The following is a 17,306-nucleotide window of genomic DNA, read 5'->3' on the forward strand; positions in this document are numbered from 1 at the left end:
TAAAGCAAAAACGTGTCCCATACACTGGAGAAGAAAACAAACAAGTAAAATACATAATCTGGCTTTTGCCTCAATACGGTGTCAACCAAAGAAGAATGGGGGAGGAGGGGGGGGGTCTTTTTTTGCGTGGTTACAGTCTGAGGGGCTGATAATTATTATGGATAGCAAAATGATTTTTCTAGTGAAGAGGAAGCCAGAGACAAAATATCTGGTTATTTTTCTTCCAGGTATGAAGTCTTTATTTCACCAGCCCAATCTTCTTGGCCTCCGTTTCATATATTAACAGCCTCCACATTTTAACAATGAAGACCTCTGCTTCTTCATCTAGAACCTGTGGAAAAACGGACAGTTAGCTGGTAGCTGTAATTAAAATGGTCTACTGTAATATGGTCTACCGTCAGTTTTGGATGAGTATTTTAAGGCATTTCTGCAGTTGAGCTCCCATGGCGGTTCATATTCTAATGTCCAGATGCCCTGTGTGTGAATACAGCATCTCCATGAACATGTGTGAATCCTGAAAACGTTGTCCAAAAACATAACAAAAATATATACACGTATATATATATAAAATGAATAAAGGGTGGCCCAGCCTTTTTAACATGCCACTTAACAAATGTAAACAAGAATCCCGACATTTCTAAGAGTGAGGATTCTTCCAAATTCCACTCACCATAGCAACATCATCAAGGATACCCTGGGGTGTGCTACGCGCCATAACCTGAGGAATACAGAGCCAATGTTAAGTAGTGGGAGGCAAAAATGGTATATCGTGCAAACCACAAAATTCAACACAAAGTCAGAGAAAATATGTGTCTTAAGTTCCCAACACCATTACATTTTCATAGAGACCAACATTTCATTCTTACATAACAATTTACGTTTCTTCTCATAGATTTTTTTTTCTGCACAAATTGGACAAAGAACTGATCACAGACCTTTGAACAAACAAAATCAACCAGAGTGGCTTCCTCTTCGCCGATGTATTCAATGATCTTCTTATTTATCCATGGTTTGATACGGCGGTCCATCAGGGTCTAAGTCAGGAAGAAAAATCAACCCAGACAATCATTTGAATTTGCTGAGAAGTACAGTTAATCTCAATGAGTATAGTGTTTTTCTTATTAAAGTTGATTTTCTTTTTGTTGTTTTCTCCTCCCCCCCATGTAAAGCGTCTTTGGGTACTTAGAAAAGCGCTATATACATTTTTGATATTATACATTTACATGGAGCTTGTTTTTGGCATTATCCTTTTTAATATCGTCTCCATTATGCCAATTCCCCATATTGTCCCAGTCACTGCTGACCCCTACTGGTTGGGGTAAGCAACAACACACCAGTCTTCTCAGTTCAACTCCTCATTTAACAAGTCAGCCTATAAGAGTCATTAAAACGGCGACAGGAGATCACCCCCCACCCCCACCCGCAAACATAGCCAATTGTGTTCGTTGGAATGCTTAGCCAAGCTGGATGCACCATGGAGGATTTAAACCCCAGTCTCCATGGTGGTGGGCAGGAACCTTACCCCTGCACCACCTTGACACTCCTACTTGGAGCTTCTGTAGGTTTAATGACAGCCCCAGGACAGGAAAAGGGTGATAAAATTATGTTTAATGGATAGAGCAGCTGTTGGATACTCAATTATTATTTTTTTAGATGTCACTTCTTGGCCATATTTGTGCACCATTAGATGTAACAATTTAATATATAATTGTACATACATTCTGACATTCTGACCCTAACCCTGACAAAAAATATTTTTGCCACAAATAATATAAAGTCAGAGCCACTGTCTCCTTACCGAATCAACCATCGTCCAGTCCAGAGGATATGAGAACAGCTCAGGCCTGGCGGTGGGTATCTTCTCGATGAGGCTCTTAATGTGCTTGCGTTTCTCCTCTGTGTTAACGCCAGGTTTGCCTGCCAACAACTCAGCCCCGTCCAGGCCCAGACTCTTGTCGTCATCGCCATAATCCAGAGGCACCAGTTTTCTTTTACGAGGCTGCTCATCAGCCTCCTCCTCATCAAACTTGTTGAAAACACTGTCGACCGGCGCCAGCTTCTTGCGCTTGACCACGTTGGGCTGACAGGGACTATTAGTATTAGTGGAGCCTGGAGTGGAAAAAAGGAGGAGATAGAGCAGAAACAGAGTCAATGTAAGGTTGTAGCACTAAAGCAGAATGAGCCCCCAGTGAATCGCGATTCTGTTCCCACTCCAATTCTACCGCTTCACTCACCCATTTTCATGCTCATGCTGAGCATCTTGGGTCGATGCTCCTCAGGAGGGTGGACATCGGGAGTGTTTTCTCCTGGAATGATTATGCCGCAGGGAGACTCGTTACCGATGGGGCTGTTCGGAGTTGCGGCCCCGCTGTCTGAGGACACTGAAGGAGCAGAGGTGATCGGGCGGAGCGTGGGTTTGAGGTGTGGCTTAGCTTCCTGGGAGTCCTCACAGTCATGGTAGTCTTCAGCCTCACCTTCCTCCACATCATCGTCAGAGTGAGGTGGTGGGGCCCGGGGTGGCGGCTCCGGAGCCCGGCCTGAGGCTCTCCTCTCCCGTTCTCGATCACGTTCTCGTTCACGTTCTCGATCCCTGTCCCGATCCCTGTCCCGGTCTCGGTCCCTGTCTTTATCCCTATGAGGTTTCTCTGGGGCCACCTCCTCCTCAGGTTCGAGGGGCAATGGAGGTTGCCGCCTGCGCTCTGCCTCCTCCTCCATCTACACAAACACACGCACACACACACAGTAACACAAAAGGAAACAAAAAATTATGATAATGAGAAATCCTGTAGTTTTTGGTATCTCCTATCGGGACCACAGTGCTAGATGAACAGACTTAGTGCCTAACTGCCCACTGCTAGTGGGGCTTAAAATGTCCAGTACCTGTCATTTATTACTTTGACCAATTTGACCAAGACTTTAACCCTTGCCTTTGTTCCATAATAATATAACAAATTGATCACACAAAAAAAGAGATTAAATTATTCCCTCCAGTAAAACTATTCCTGCCCAGATAGGAAAGTGCATTTATTTATACCACAGGTAGACTCACCCTCTGTAGTTCAGCATCAGGGTCAGGGTGTCCCTCAGCCAGCAGTCTCTGTCTGATCTCCTCCAGCTCCTCCTTCTCCCTCTTTCGGTCTCTCTCATCCAGCTCCACCTCCTTCTCTCGGTCACGGAGGCGCTTTTGCAAGGCACTGCCCCTAGTGTCACAGAAGACAAAGATAATGTGAATAGTTGCGGTCAGGATAAACACAATCAGGAAAATGGTCTTCACTGGAGCTGTGTCAAAAATACTGAAAAGCATTAAAGAAAAAAAAAGAAAACCAACTGGTCACAAACTGGTAAAAATCTGTTGAATTTGAGCGTCACCTTACCTGTAATATTTTGGATCATCTCTGTCGTCATCGTAATCTTCCAAGAACTCCTTCAGTCTTTTGGCTTCTTTCATCTGAGATGGAAAAACACCATATAATTTAGTTGCACAACCTGACCCAAGCATGACGGGCCAGGTTATTAAAATGTATTTGAAAATAACTTTCTTGACACATCACATGTGTGTGATGTGTCTACGTGTACTCTTAAAGTTTTCTGACCTTTTCCGTTCTGGTCGGCTTAATCTGTGTACTTTTACCTGAAATTACTACATTTGAAGAATGGTTTACTATTGTGCTGGTGGTGTCCTATGTAGCTGGTGTGTAGGCTAAACCTAATCAAAAGATGTAACTTTTCTTGCATGATGTTATGAGGCTGAACAGCCAGGCAAACCATTGTCTGCGTGTGTCTGTCTGCCTGCTCTGCTGAAAAGAGCATGAGAGAGGGGTCATGCAATAATCAAAATTAACCAAAGCAAGCAGAGGTGCTTTGTGAAAGTTGTTGCCAGAATAAGGCTCTCATGCCCATGCAGACCTCCAGGTATACCTTACATGGAATACTCAGCAGAAGCGTTTCACTACATCAGGACAATTCAGATGGGGGGGTTAACTCATTGAGTGCCATTAACGTGTTTCACCGCTATGGTGCAACGTGCCATTAACGTGTTTCACATGTTTTTGAAAAAAATAGAAAAAGAATTGAACCCAAGATATCATTATCCAAAGATTTGCAGCTCCATCCACTCCTTGTTTAACTTATAACTGAAAAAGGCTGTATCTCGCTTCCTAAGCACTTTTATTTTTACTTTAAAAATAAATAAATAAAAATCGCACTGGCCAGAAATAGCCAGAAATAATTTGTGCACTCAATGAGAAAGTAATAACCAGCCAGGTATACAAAAGTTACTTTCTTGTGATTGTTCCAACCCTGGTATCCCCAGTTTGGGCATGTCATAATAGTTAGGGAAGCTCACAATGCGGCAGTCCATGATTTGTGAGCTTGTAGATTGGCTATTTTCGCTATTTGTTGTGCGACAAAGTCCATAGGGCTTAAGTGGTTAACTTGCTGGCAGTCTTTGTCCTACTCATTGTCCAAACCAGAGGTACTCAGTGCAGGTTACAATAAATGGCAACAACCATCATATTTGATGACTGGTGTGCATTAATGTTTACCGTTTCACGTCGCCTCTCCTCCTCCCTCTCCGTTTCTTTGCTGTAATCCCGGGACTTCTTCCTCTCCCGGATCTCCCAATTTTTGAGGCGCTTTAGGAAACCAAGACAAACTAATTTAACCCACAATACATTACATTCTAAATTGCACCACTTGGAATAGCAGAAGTCAAATAGAGAGTTAGGCATGTATATTAAGGTTCTAGAAATTCTGGTGTGTTGACAACACCGCCCTCTGGCGGTCAGACGGAATGAAATAGAACAGACTTGCGGTTGTTGAAGAAGCAGATTTCCCTTTTTTGTTAAGTCCAAGGATTCACACCTGCAGCCTTCTTGTCAGATGCCTGCCTTTTTAACCGTGTGACACTGCAAGAAAGACAAGCAACAATGGAAGTTGAACAGACCTCCTGGTAAGCAGCCTCCTTGTCCCGAAGCCTCCTCTCAAGTCTCCTCCGTTCGTACACATCCTCCTCATCTTCATCACGGTCCCGCTTCTTATCGTCCCTGATCCTCTCTCTACAAGAGATGCAGAGACACCAGTTTTACACTAAATCAAATTCTCAAAACTGGGCTTCACTACACACTGCTAGTATAACAGTATTAACATTAGTATACGTTTATTATAACAGACTTGTTAAAATAAGTTACATAAAATAAGGATCCACCAGATAGAAGGCAATACTACACCTACGCCAACCATAATTACACCACCTCTTCCTCACCTGGATCTACTGCGGTCCTCGCTGACATCGCGACTTCTCTCCCGCGTCCTCTCGCGTTCCCTCTCCCTCTCCTTCGTCCTCTCCCTCTCCCGTTCACGGTGGTCTCTGTCCCGCTCTCGGTCTCGCTCACGCTCCTTGTCCCTCTCCCTCTCTTTCTCCTTCTCGCGATCGCGATCACGGCGCTCCCTCTCTCGCTCACGCTCTTTGTCTCTCTCCCGCCTCTCTCTCTCCACCTCCAGACGCTCCTTTTCTTTCTTTCCTTTCTCCTCCTCCAGTTTCTGCAGGAGTCCAACAGGAAGATAGGGAGGGGGTAAAGGACGGTGAGGTATGTATCACTCCGTTGAAAACATCTTTGATGCCACAAAAACAATTGCATTAAAAACAAGAAGCAGCTATGACATGATTCACACAAATAATGACGAGTGGTTTTACAGTCCCTGGATCCGCCTGGCTCACATACTACTGTGACTCTTTGTCCTGTGAGTCAAAAGGGCAGCCCCAATTAAGAGGTCCTCCAACAGTCATGGTTGATTCCTCCATGGGAGGAGTGCTCTGGTGCTTCAGCAGATTTAGGGTACATGCTGCTCAGCCCAGGTCTCAATTTCTAATAAGCAACAGGCTAAAATGAAAAATATGTCTTGAAAAATGAATACAAATGCAGTAGCATTAGTTGCAGTTGGACCTGCAATTAGTATTTGTCAATACACAGAATCTAATGTAACAATCCCTTCTGCTGTGTTGCCATTATGAACAAACAGGCTAAATTATAGATCAGTCTAGAAAAATATCTGACAATGTTGTGGGCTATTGTTCACCAGCAGTATTGCAGTGCCGATGTAGTTCTTCCTTCACTTGACTGGAGATGTTCAATGTCAGCGTGTTCAGTTGTAGTTATGTTAACACATAACTAATGTATTGCATGTTTTTGCCACATAGATCACAGGTATACTTGTCCTCTGCTGTCATGTTTCGTATGTCCTGTGGTGAGCAAAGTATTAATTGGTCAAGCTCACGTACCATCCAATCAAAGCCCGGAAGGTAAAGCCCGGAAGAGTTTTTTTAAAGGACACGAGTGCTGCTTTGAACAGGCAAAATGTTCGACCCGATGTGGCTTTGATATACCACACAGCACCATGAGTTAACCTACATAAACGCTTCAATTAATACATACTTAAAATCTGTTAAGACTGTATCAACTATTAACTGGGGTTAACTGGTTAGCTTTGACCATTAGCTTTATATGGCGGAAGACTCCTCTAAGTGAATTACATAAGCAGGTCCCATGTGTTTTATATAGAGCCACGTGAGATGCATTAGAGGTGGTTGGGCCAGCGGGTGGCAGTACTGTATTGTAGACCGACACATCCTTAACCACCAGAACACTAGCGTTCCTAATCTGAGTAGAGCTATTTCCGGCTGAAAGATTTGGTGTAGAGGGAAAAAAGGAGTGGACTTATAATAAACCCCTGGGGGACAGCAGTCAAATACGTATATAGGGTTTATGTGATTTAACGATTACTATATACTACTACGTTAAGGCCAGTCCACACCAATGATTCACGATGCCACGAAACCGCTGCGGAGAAAAGTTGCAGCGGTCTGAATTATCATTGTGAGTCTGTCTTTCTTTTTTCCACATTAACCTGATGGAAGCGAGAGAGAAAAATACAGTGAGCGAATAGGGAGAAAGTAAAGGAGTGTATAGACATTTTATATTTAAAAAAAAGGATATAATATACTTATTATTACATAAGTATATAATAATAATATAAGAGGTTGACCTGCTATAGGAACGGTAAAGTATCTCTGCTTCTTGCCTTGATGCGTCTGTCACTGTGTCACTGTCCAGTTTACAGACAGCCCATATTTATGTCTCCTATCCTGGAGAGACACTGACAATACCGTTGAAACGGCAATCACGGCTCGGCTCCTAGGTGTGGACAGTCCAGTTTTATATAGTTGCAAATCTGTTTTAGGATTCCGTTGTAATTGGTTGCAAGATGCAACTTGTAGCGTTGCGAATCATGCCGATGTGGACTCGGATAAAAACAAATGTTTTCATACATTTTTTTTGAGCAGAAATGTTTTTAAAAAATGTCACTACTTATTAGGATAACTTAATTTGTCTGGCTTAATTTGTAGACCTGGGGTTCTGCACAGCCCCGTGATAATCCTTTTAACAATCTATGTCAAACACCTTACCCTCCATGGCAAAACATTACAGCATCTTTAGATCTGTAAACTGAAATCTAAGCGATGATACCGCTTCATTGAAATAAACCTAAAATAAGGATCCTCTTCAAGCTAGTGGTGTGCAACTTACAGGTGATGAACTAGGGTTTTCAGCACGTCTCTGCCTCTACAAATCCTACAGGCTAAGTGTGAGAGGAAAAGCAGATCAAAAGTCAAGACATAAATAAAAGAGGAAAGAAAAATGACTGAGTAACACCTAGGACCAGTAATTCATCCAAGCATGTAAATACACAAAACAGCCTTTTTTTTTTTTACATATGCGGCCGAATAAATGTTGGCACTGTATTCCATTTGGTCAATAAAATTTAAATTATAGAAGCAGTCTTACCGGTTGGTTGTCTTCTAGTGTCTATCTGGACGCAACCCAACAAACAATACATGAAACTGAACATAGGGAGGCCCACAGTTCAAACAGCCCTCTTACAAAAAACAAGTTAGTCATTATAATGACTATGTCCTTGCTGTAGATGGCTTGACATGTCCATACATACAATAATATGTTTGACTATGGGTCTCACTACTGTTAAGCGATGAACATCCAAGACAGAGAGAAAGAGAGAGATGGGGATTTGAACTGAAATGCTATATGTGCTACAAGGTTGGCCATTTTGCTCTTATGTCACACCAGGGATGGGGAAACAAGAGCAAAATCGTTTGAATGTGGTCTATAATAATCCAGACCTAAATCTAATACTACTTGCAATTCATTCTTAGTGCTTCTTCCAGGCTGTTTACAGCACCAAATCAGGTGGGGTGTACCACATATGATAATAATTGAGTGAAGGAGATACATCTTTTTAAATTAATGTGGTCTTGCTGTTAGTGCAATCTGTACCAGATAAACAAATGCAATTCTGGTTGAAACCCCTCTCTCAACCTTCAACTTAGTTATTATACTATGTAGTACAACCTACCTAGCTGGTCCTCCTAGGGTTAAACAGCTAACAAAAAACAACTTAGTAAAGCCTGTGTTTTAAGAAACACCTTGGTTCTTCAAAACTTACCTCTCATGTTTCACCGAGAAACAAATAGCCAATTCTGACACCAACTTGGTGGCACGTGTTGCTTAGGAAACCTGTTGTTTTGCCTATCTGAATCTAACATTTAAACCCTATTTAATACATCACCATGGGATGCGTTTAAAAATAATTCTACATATGGCTATACCCAAAATAGGGATGCCAGGTTAAAATCTTAAGATATAAAAGTGTAGACAGGTCATAAGCTCCATACTTCCATGTTCACAGCCAATAAACACATTTGAATCCACAGAGTTCTCATGGATTGATTACTTCCTCTTCCATGTTTGAAACAGAAGCACAGCGTTGCTATGATGATAGTTATGTTCATTTATTTCTGTGCCTAAATGCAATGTAGCAAAATACCAATATATACCCAAGTATGTTACTAGTAGACTAACAGATTGGGGGCATCACTAAGACACAGAACATAAGGGGAAAAAGTAGAATAGAAAGAGGAAGAAGACAGGACTCACCTGCTTTACTCTTCAGAACTCAGAGTGCTGTGGAGGGGCGCTCCCTGCTTTAGTAACATTACAGGCTGCTGCGTTAAAGCTGCTGCAGTGGTTAGTTATACACATTGTGTGTGTGTGTGTGTGTGTGTGTGTGATCCTCAAAACACACCATTTATCACCTGAGGACCTGCAGAGGTTCACTGAGCTCCCTGGACCTTTTCAGAGACTGAAATGTCATATTGATAGAACAAGGCTAGGTATCTTTGGTTGAGAAAATGTTTTATATAGACACTGGCTCAATTTTCTGGTCCTTATAGTGATTAATTTTTTGGCACCCTGTATCGTCGCTGTCATGAGAGGGTTTAGCAAGTAGAGATGAAGTAGGAGCCTGTTGCCTCCTCTGCAGACCCTCCAGAAGGGAGCGCCCATGATGTGTAGATAATAAATGGAAGCTTATACTTACATTCTTTCCTTGCAACCTTTTCCCAAAGCTCTGAGATTCATCTTGCTTTAGTCACCAAATGAACTCTACCATATTGGTGGGGTTTAATCAATAGATTAGCTTTGATGGGAATTTTACATTTAATGTCCATGCACTGTGTGTGATGAATGTAATTTCTACTGCGATAAGAAACTTTTGGACTCAAATCAGTACCTACGACAACATTTTTCTTTGCAGATAATAAATTAAGAGTAGTCTTTGAATGATGGATATATGTATGACTAGTCTTCAAGGCGTCAATAAATGCAGCAATACTTTGGGAATATCACCAATTGCTTTTGTATCTTTATTATTTTATGAGCTTATGTCAAATCTGTGCATAAATATGCAACCTCTAGGCGACAATTGACAATGAATGAGAACCGCTATATGGAGAAAATTACATCCATATATTTGCATTGCAGCTCCAGCTGCTATTGTCAATGTTAAGACTAGTCTTTCCTCCAAAGCCTAAGTTGAGAGAGGTAAAATATAAAACAGCAGTTAAATACTTTACCTTGTGTGTGTCACGGAATTTACTGATCTCTCTTGAAATCAGGTCTCTTTTGTCATCCTCCATTTCCATGGCATTGATATCCTCCTGACAAAGAAGACAAAACAGAAGAAATGCATAATCATTGATGCATGCAGCTATAGCATTCCATACATTGTCACTGTAGGGCGGATACCTTACATGTCCATAATCGTTACTTTTCAGAAATAAAAGTAAAAAGAACCTGTGTTCCCATGGATCCAGTCCGGTGTAGCTCTTAATACTTTATTTATAAAAAACACAGACGTAAACCACTTTCAAAATGGCATCCCTAATTTGTCACACAACATGAAATAGGCAATTAATGGAAATGGATTAAATAACTTTTGGTCTTATAACCAATAAGACCAAAAGTGCTTCACAAGACACAAGACACAGTGTTGGTATAACTAAGAAAAAAATATGTTTACATTGACAGATAACAGATTGTCACTTTTACTTCACCAGGCTTTTTATGCTTTCATGGCAAAAAGCGGCCTCCTGGTGGCGCTATAATAGGCCAATGTGAAAAGGGTGCCATTTATTCTTAAGTCGTTCGGACACTGCATTCATGCTTTGAGGCATTTTGTTCAAAAAATGAGTTTTGCTAAATTAGACCTGCTGGTGGCGCTATAACAGGCCAATATGAAAAAGGTTGGCATTTCTTCCTTGGCCTAGTGGAAATGTGTTTGTGAAATTTCACGGAAATCGCAAGCTGCATTCATGATTTGAGGCATTTTGTTCAAACGGACCAATCCTGCAAATTTTGGAAGCCAACCTTAGCCAATGAGGATGGAATATTGGAAATCGGACAGATCTGTGTTGATCACATGACTATAGAGATACTGTGTACTGATTTGCATGACGTTTGGATAAAATCTGTAGGAGTAATATAAAAAAAAATGGGTTTTGCACAAATCGGCCTCCAGGTGGCGCTATAACAGGCCCATGTGAAAGATTTGAGGGAGAGGTTCTGAATTGGCATCCAGGGAGTGTGTGTGCACAGTCTTTTTTCACAGTGACTGGGCCAACGGTGGCAGAGATTAGCTGCTAACACACGGACAGGACACACGGACACACACACACACACACACACACACGCACACACACACACGGACGGACGGACAGGGGGTAAAACATACTCTCTCGCCATGCCTTTCGGCCTAGCGGAGACAAAAACATTGGAACATTGCCTTTACAGTCAAGTAAAATTCCAGCATAAAGAATACATCTAGAAAGAGAAGGAGACATTTAGGCTTACTAGGTCTCAAGACAGAGCTGCTACAGCAGCTGAATACAACAAACTAGCACTGGGTACCTCCTCTTTCTTCTCTTTCCTCTTCTTGTTGCGAGGGTGACTGTCCGAGTCTTGCGAGGGAGCATTGAGCTCATTGGCATACTCTCTTATGAGGCCCTCTATAGCCCCCTTCACCACCTGGTCCCTGCGTTTTGTCTCCTCGTCAAGGACCTCTTCTTCTTCGTCGTCATCCCCATCTTTTGCGCCATTACCTGCTCCCTAAAGTCACAAAGAGGGCAGAGAAAGGACGATGATGGGGTGCAGCAGCAAAACATGTAGACAAAACAATAAATCTGCATGCCATGTAACAAAATTTAACAGAGAAATCTGTCCAGAAAATATCCAATGACAATCAATTGAGCCCGGTATCAGGATGCCAGATCAATCAGTGAGACGACCCCTTTAAAAACGGCGGTGGTTGAAGAAATAGGGATTCATGCAACTATACAATTAGTTTGAGTAGAACTGGAGTTAATTACTTCATTGAATATGCAAAAATATGCAAATATATTAATCTAAGGCCTTTGCTTGTACATAATGAGGGTTTGATCAAATTGCCTGCAAAATCATTTTAGCACACACTATTGACGATGACCACAAACGAAGCAAATGCCCGTTGAGCCTTGCCAAACCACCATGAGCATAGAATTTGTGGGCTGGCTTTGCAAGGCTACCCGAGTTCACGATCAATGCACATTTGGATTGCAGTGGCAAACCAGTCCACCATCATTGATCTAGATATGATAACACAAACACACCCCGTTGGTACTCTTCTTCTTGGCCTTCCAGTCGTCTAGCTGGGACTTGGTCTTGGCGTCTACTTTGACCAGCAACTTCTTGTCACCCAGCAGCAGCTCATGGAGTAACCTGAGGGCCCGAAGCGTCGACTCAGGCTCCTTGTATTCACAGAATCCAAAGGCTTCAAAGACAAAAAGATATGTTACACTGTAGTACAGTATATGCACCGAATTGAAAATTCTTCACCGAAAATGAGGAAATGCTGAATACCAAAACACCAAATGTGATTATTTTGCCAATTTTTGGTACCAATGACCGCAAGCCTGCACTGGGTAAAAATACTATTGCATCACAACAACAACTTGTTTTGGTATAATATATTAAATATTGGCGTTTAAACTCTTTCTGACCGAAACTGAATTCTATTTTTGGCTTAATAATTTTCGGTGGCCGAATTTTCGGTGCATCACTACTGCAGAAATAATAACTGATCAGTGAAAAGGGAAATTTAGCAAGGGGATTTTACACAGGAGGGGCGTGACAGCAGGAAGGTTGGCTCAGGTCCATACAGCTAAGTACAACTAGAGTCTTAGTTAGATAAAACAATGCATCCAATGAATCCACAGGAATGATTACCTTGCAGTTTCCCAGAAGCACCTTGGACCCTCTTCCAGCTAAGAACAATTCCACATTTCTGAAATAGTGGAAACGATGACAAATAATTTCATCTGTAATTAAGTATGATTTTGATAAAACAAAGCTTAATGAGATTTAGATTGTAACCTTACCAATATTGAGTTAAAACACATATCTATGACAAGGAAGCTAGAACATAACTCACACCATGTGTACCAAAAAAACATGTGCCTGCTCGTGCTGTCAGAACGAAATTCGGGAGTCAAATCTAATTTGAATATGTACGGAGTAACGAATCTAACAAAGATTAATTTACTGACCTGCCGATGTGAAAACAAATGCTTTCATCCCGTCATGCATGATCAACAATAAAGTTTAAGTGCATGCACTGCACACAGCAAGTTAATATGAACGTCTGTGTTGTCTGTGCCAGTCCACGTTGGTAAGGCAAAACTTCTCCCTGTCCCCCCATAAACATCACTTGAAAGTTACGTTTAAGAATCTTTCAAAATGATCACAACAGCTAAAGTTTCTGTATAACATTGATTACTCTGTTGCTACAAGTTGTAGCCTACAACGTGGACCTGTGGCTATCAGCGCTTGGGACGGTGGATGGAGAGCCCGTTCTCATTAGGAAACGTACGGGCTGCGGAACGGTGGATGGATCTATCTAGCTATGATAGTACAGGAACATCCATCTAAAAGTAGCTTCTACACACACTTTCTATATCACTAGCCACGTTATGAAAATGATCAGCGCCAATGTGGACTGTGGCTGTGCTCAGAGGTTCCGACACGCAAAAGCTTAAAACCAGTGAAAATTAAGAGGTATTTCCACTCACCAAACCACACTGATAAACCAGTGGAGTTTATTCAACGTAAGAGGACGAACTGCACGGCCAACGAGGTGCGTCTTATCCTCCGACACGCAGTAAGAAGTTGTAGAGCCTAATATTACCCTTTTCTTATCCAAAAACACGAAAAGTACCCTAGATTAAATCCATAAGCCTTAATTAATATAGTTGGTTTCACTATATTGTTTAGCCTGATATTATAGCATTTGTTTGTGTGCACGTGGGTGTTTATTATTGTATAACTATACATTATTTTAAACATATTTGAATATTAAATATAATAAAGCATTGACAAATAGAGGAAAACTGACAGCTTACGTTATCTACAGGAACATAATTTCCTTGTTGGCCCGTATTGAAACGTTGCATGCATTACACTGCAATGCACAGCATGGGTCGTGCCTAATATTGCACCACTACTGAATCGGGCTCTACAACAATCATCTATCTTAAATTAACGACATGGCAGTAGCATGATGCTGTGGAATACCGATCATCCTGATTTCATGCACAAAGCCTACACTACTCACCGCTAGAAGCTGTCTGACCAACATATCTGAGGCTTTTTCAGAGATGTTTCCTACAAACACTGTGGTAGTAGGACCACTGCTACTATCCTCTTCCTTGCGAGGGGCTGTGTTCAGTTCCTTCTTAGGAAGAAGCTGCTTCTGTGCCATAGAAACTGTGGTGGGAACTAGCATCTGCAAAACAAATAAAAAATCAAATGCATACAAAATTCCTGATTTGACAACATTACCAACAGCTAATGGTAGGGATAGCAATAGCAGTCAAATGAATGGTATTGCACTCAATAGCGAATACAATCTTTGGTAAAGAATAACCGACCATACTCCAGTCCAGTCATTGTCTATTCAAAGCTTCTGCATATATCATACAAAATATCATTTTCCCTTTATTTATTTTTAGTTACTAAACTTTCCTGAAAAAAATCAATCTGTGGTTAAGAAATAGTTGACATTTCAGTTTTGATGGTAAATTATTCTTTTCTCCATAGACTATTTCCAACTCAATATGCACTTTAAGATAGATTAAGATTTCAATGATAAAGTAATAGACAAAAAAATCTTCACAATGCAAACTTACTGCAGGTGATTGGGTCATTATGCCCATATGGACTGGAATCATGGGGGTGCCTGGATGTGGAGACAACAGAAAATCAAATAGGCAATCACTACAAGTTCTCATGCATCAGATAATTTTCCAGACAGTGTTAAGTTGGTGTCTATTCCTGTCCAACAAGTCGGAGTAGGGTTCCCAGAAAGATAATGGCACTGAGGTTTGTAGTAGTGATGGGTCGGTCATGATCGATTCGTTCATAAGAACTAGTTATTAGACGTGAACGAACACGCTCACTTCTTGAAACTGTTACGTTCACGATTTTGTTCATGCCCCCCCTCCCCCGCACACCACACACGGGCTGTTATTCCTCCCGCGACAGACAGACCATCAGACAGACAGAAAGCTGTGCTGTAGAGTTTTTCAGTATAGACATACATGCGTATTGCTATTTGAATTTAAATAAGGTAGCCTACTGTTGTTCCTGGACAAAAGACAGATAGTGTTAGGACCACATTTAAGTATCAAAAGAAATAAATATGCATGGTCCTAGACGAAGGACAGATCAACAGGTCAATTAACACGTTTTAGTTTGAGTAGAAGGTGCAAATAGTATGCTACAGCCACTATTCATGAAGTTAAAGACATGGTTGGAAATCGATAGTCATGCGAGTGTACTGACTTGGGCTGCTTTGTATAAAATCATAATTATTATTATAAATAATCATCTACAAATAAAAATAACTTTATATTATATATTGTAGTAATGTATTACTTCTACACATTATATTACAAAGAAGATGGTGCAATTAGATCGTGAATGACAGTGCTGTGTTTCTGTGCAGACTGTGCAGTCATGTCAGTGGTTCTGTGCAGACTGTGCAGTCACGTCAGTGGGATCAGATGTATAAAGTTGCATGGATATAGTAGCCCATACGCTCTGCCGGAACCGGAAGCGCTACTGAACGAGAACGTGAACGAATCATTTGAACGAATCATTGCCGTGAACGTGAACTAAATCGTTCGTTCACTGAAATGAACTGTTTTTCCCACCACTAGTTTGTAGTACATAACTTTATTATTAAGTAAGAGTAGTCCAAGTGCTGAGATAACTTAGTGGCACTTTTATCTTCCAGATTTAAATTTGAATTATCATCATATCATAGCAGTTGCATGCAAATTACACTGGGGTATTATAAATGTAAAATGTCAATGACATTAGTAACGTCCTACCTTTCCTTTAACTAGATTGTCCTATGACCATAGTCATGCGATAGATATTCAGAACCCTAGCTGGATTGCTACTTTCACAATCTATTCTGTTGTTAACTTGTGACATATGTGACACATGAGCACCAATACCAAGCAATGAAGAATGTGAATTATGGCCCAGTGTAAATAAACCTGTAAGTGGATTACAGGTAATGGTATATAACAAACTCTAACATGGAAACCATGATTGGAACTTAGAGAAAAGGAGGGTGAAGCATTGTCTCATTTGACTTTTTCATCGATCCACAACAATTTTAGAACACGTCTTCCCATCATGTGACTGTAAAACAGAATGGCAGCTTTTAACCACTTGAATCCCAGCATCCATATTCAGGGGGGAACATTAGCCAAAAATAACATGCCTATAAGCTCAGAGTTTGAAGAGGACAAAAGTAGTCCAAGTACAGAGCCGGATCCGATCCACTTTACTATGGCTAGAGGGTTTAAGTGGTAAGAAACCTTTGTATAAACATATATAGTACCTTTATAAGAATGATAAGCCCCTTGAGGTGCATCATCTCATTTTCGAGGGGGTCCTTAGCACAAATAAACAAAACATACAATACACAAACAATACAACAAAAATACATCCATCCGTGCAGACAGACAAGACCAGAGCTCTCCCAAAGCTAGCCACTCCCACCCCACAAGTTCACATTAACATGAGCGTTTCATACCTGGTGGGACCCCCTGAGGGAAGCCTGCATATTGGGGAGGTCGAATCCCCGGGGGAAGCTGAGGGATGCCGATCTGTTGGCGGTTGAGATGAGGAGGATACGACATCCTGTCGAGTACACAGGGATCTCAGACCTGGTAGGTGGATAGAATCAAAGGGCAGCCGTAAACGAGCATGTCCGTTGCAGTGTTGACATGTCCGGCTTCTTATAAGCGACGTTAAGGGTTTTTTTGGGCTTGTTTCTTAAGTGTACTTGCTTATTTAGGCTTGCTTCCATATTATTATTATTTAAACCAGTAGTTCTCAAATATTTTCCTCAAAATGTTTTGTGCCATAGAGAGCATTTGTGTTAGAATATTTCAAAAATGTTCCAAATCTACACCACATTTTGATGCAAGAGTTTTTGAAACTAGCCCACGCATATAGGTTTCAAGTGCTCATGTGACCCGAGTTGCTTCTTTTGGGGCTTGTTTGCCTAGACCGGTTGCTTATTTCCCTCACAAAATATGGCAACACTGGTCCATTGCCCTTTGGCTGAGTAGCAGCAACAATCATTAGTGTCACGTTGTATTCAATGGCCACTGAAAAAACATTTAATAGCCACCGTAAAAAACACAAATAAACACACTCGGCAACGGTGGAACCAATCACCACGTTACCATTATTGGCCACTGAGCTGGTTATTAGCATGGTTGTCAAGCTAACCGCGCTATGCTGCTAACGCTACCTGGCTACCCTTCTTTGGCCTAATAG

The 17,306-nt window shown here is 41.3% G+C and overlaps 1 protein-coding gene across 2 annotated transcripts; it reads right to left on the minus strand.

Moving 5' to 3' along the window:
- Positions 1–115: 115 nt before the first annotated feature.
- On the minus strand, positions 116–16,681 carry rbm25a (RNA binding motif protein 25a). Of its 2 annotated transcripts, none has more exons than XM_084044126.1 (17): positions 16,555–16,681; positions 14,633–14,682; positions 14,059–14,229; positions 12,675–12,732; positions 12,059–12,219; positions 11,322–11,519; positions 9,989–10,072; positions 5,264–5,541; positions 4,946–5,057; positions 4,545–4,634; positions 3,375–3,448; positions 3,050–3,200; positions 2,235–2,715; positions 1,799–2,109; positions 936–1,034; positions 671–718; positions 116–331 (listed from the first exon to the last, which is right to left on the minus strand). In XM_084044126.1, exons 1-17 carry the CDS (start codon positions 16,658–16,660, stop codon positions 239–241), a joined length of 2,565 nt encoding a protein of 854 aa, XP_083900252.1. In that variant the 5' UTR covers positions 16,661–16,681; the 3' UTR covers positions 116–238. The 2 variants fall into 2 exon arrangements, with proteins under 2 accessions (XP_083900252.1, XP_083900253.1); XM_084044127.1 differs by having other exon boundaries at positions 11,322–11,515; positions 12,055–12,219.
- Between the last annotated feature and the right edge of the window lie 625 nt (positions 16,682–17,306).

This window comes from Gymnoscopelus microlampas (genome assembly GCF_963454915.1).
Source record: "Gymnoscopelus microlampas genome assembly, chromosome: 20".
Taxonomy (NCBI): domain Eukaryota; kingdom Metazoa; phylum Chordata; class Actinopteri; order Myctophiformes; family Myctophidae; genus Gymnoscopelus; species Gymnoscopelus microlampas.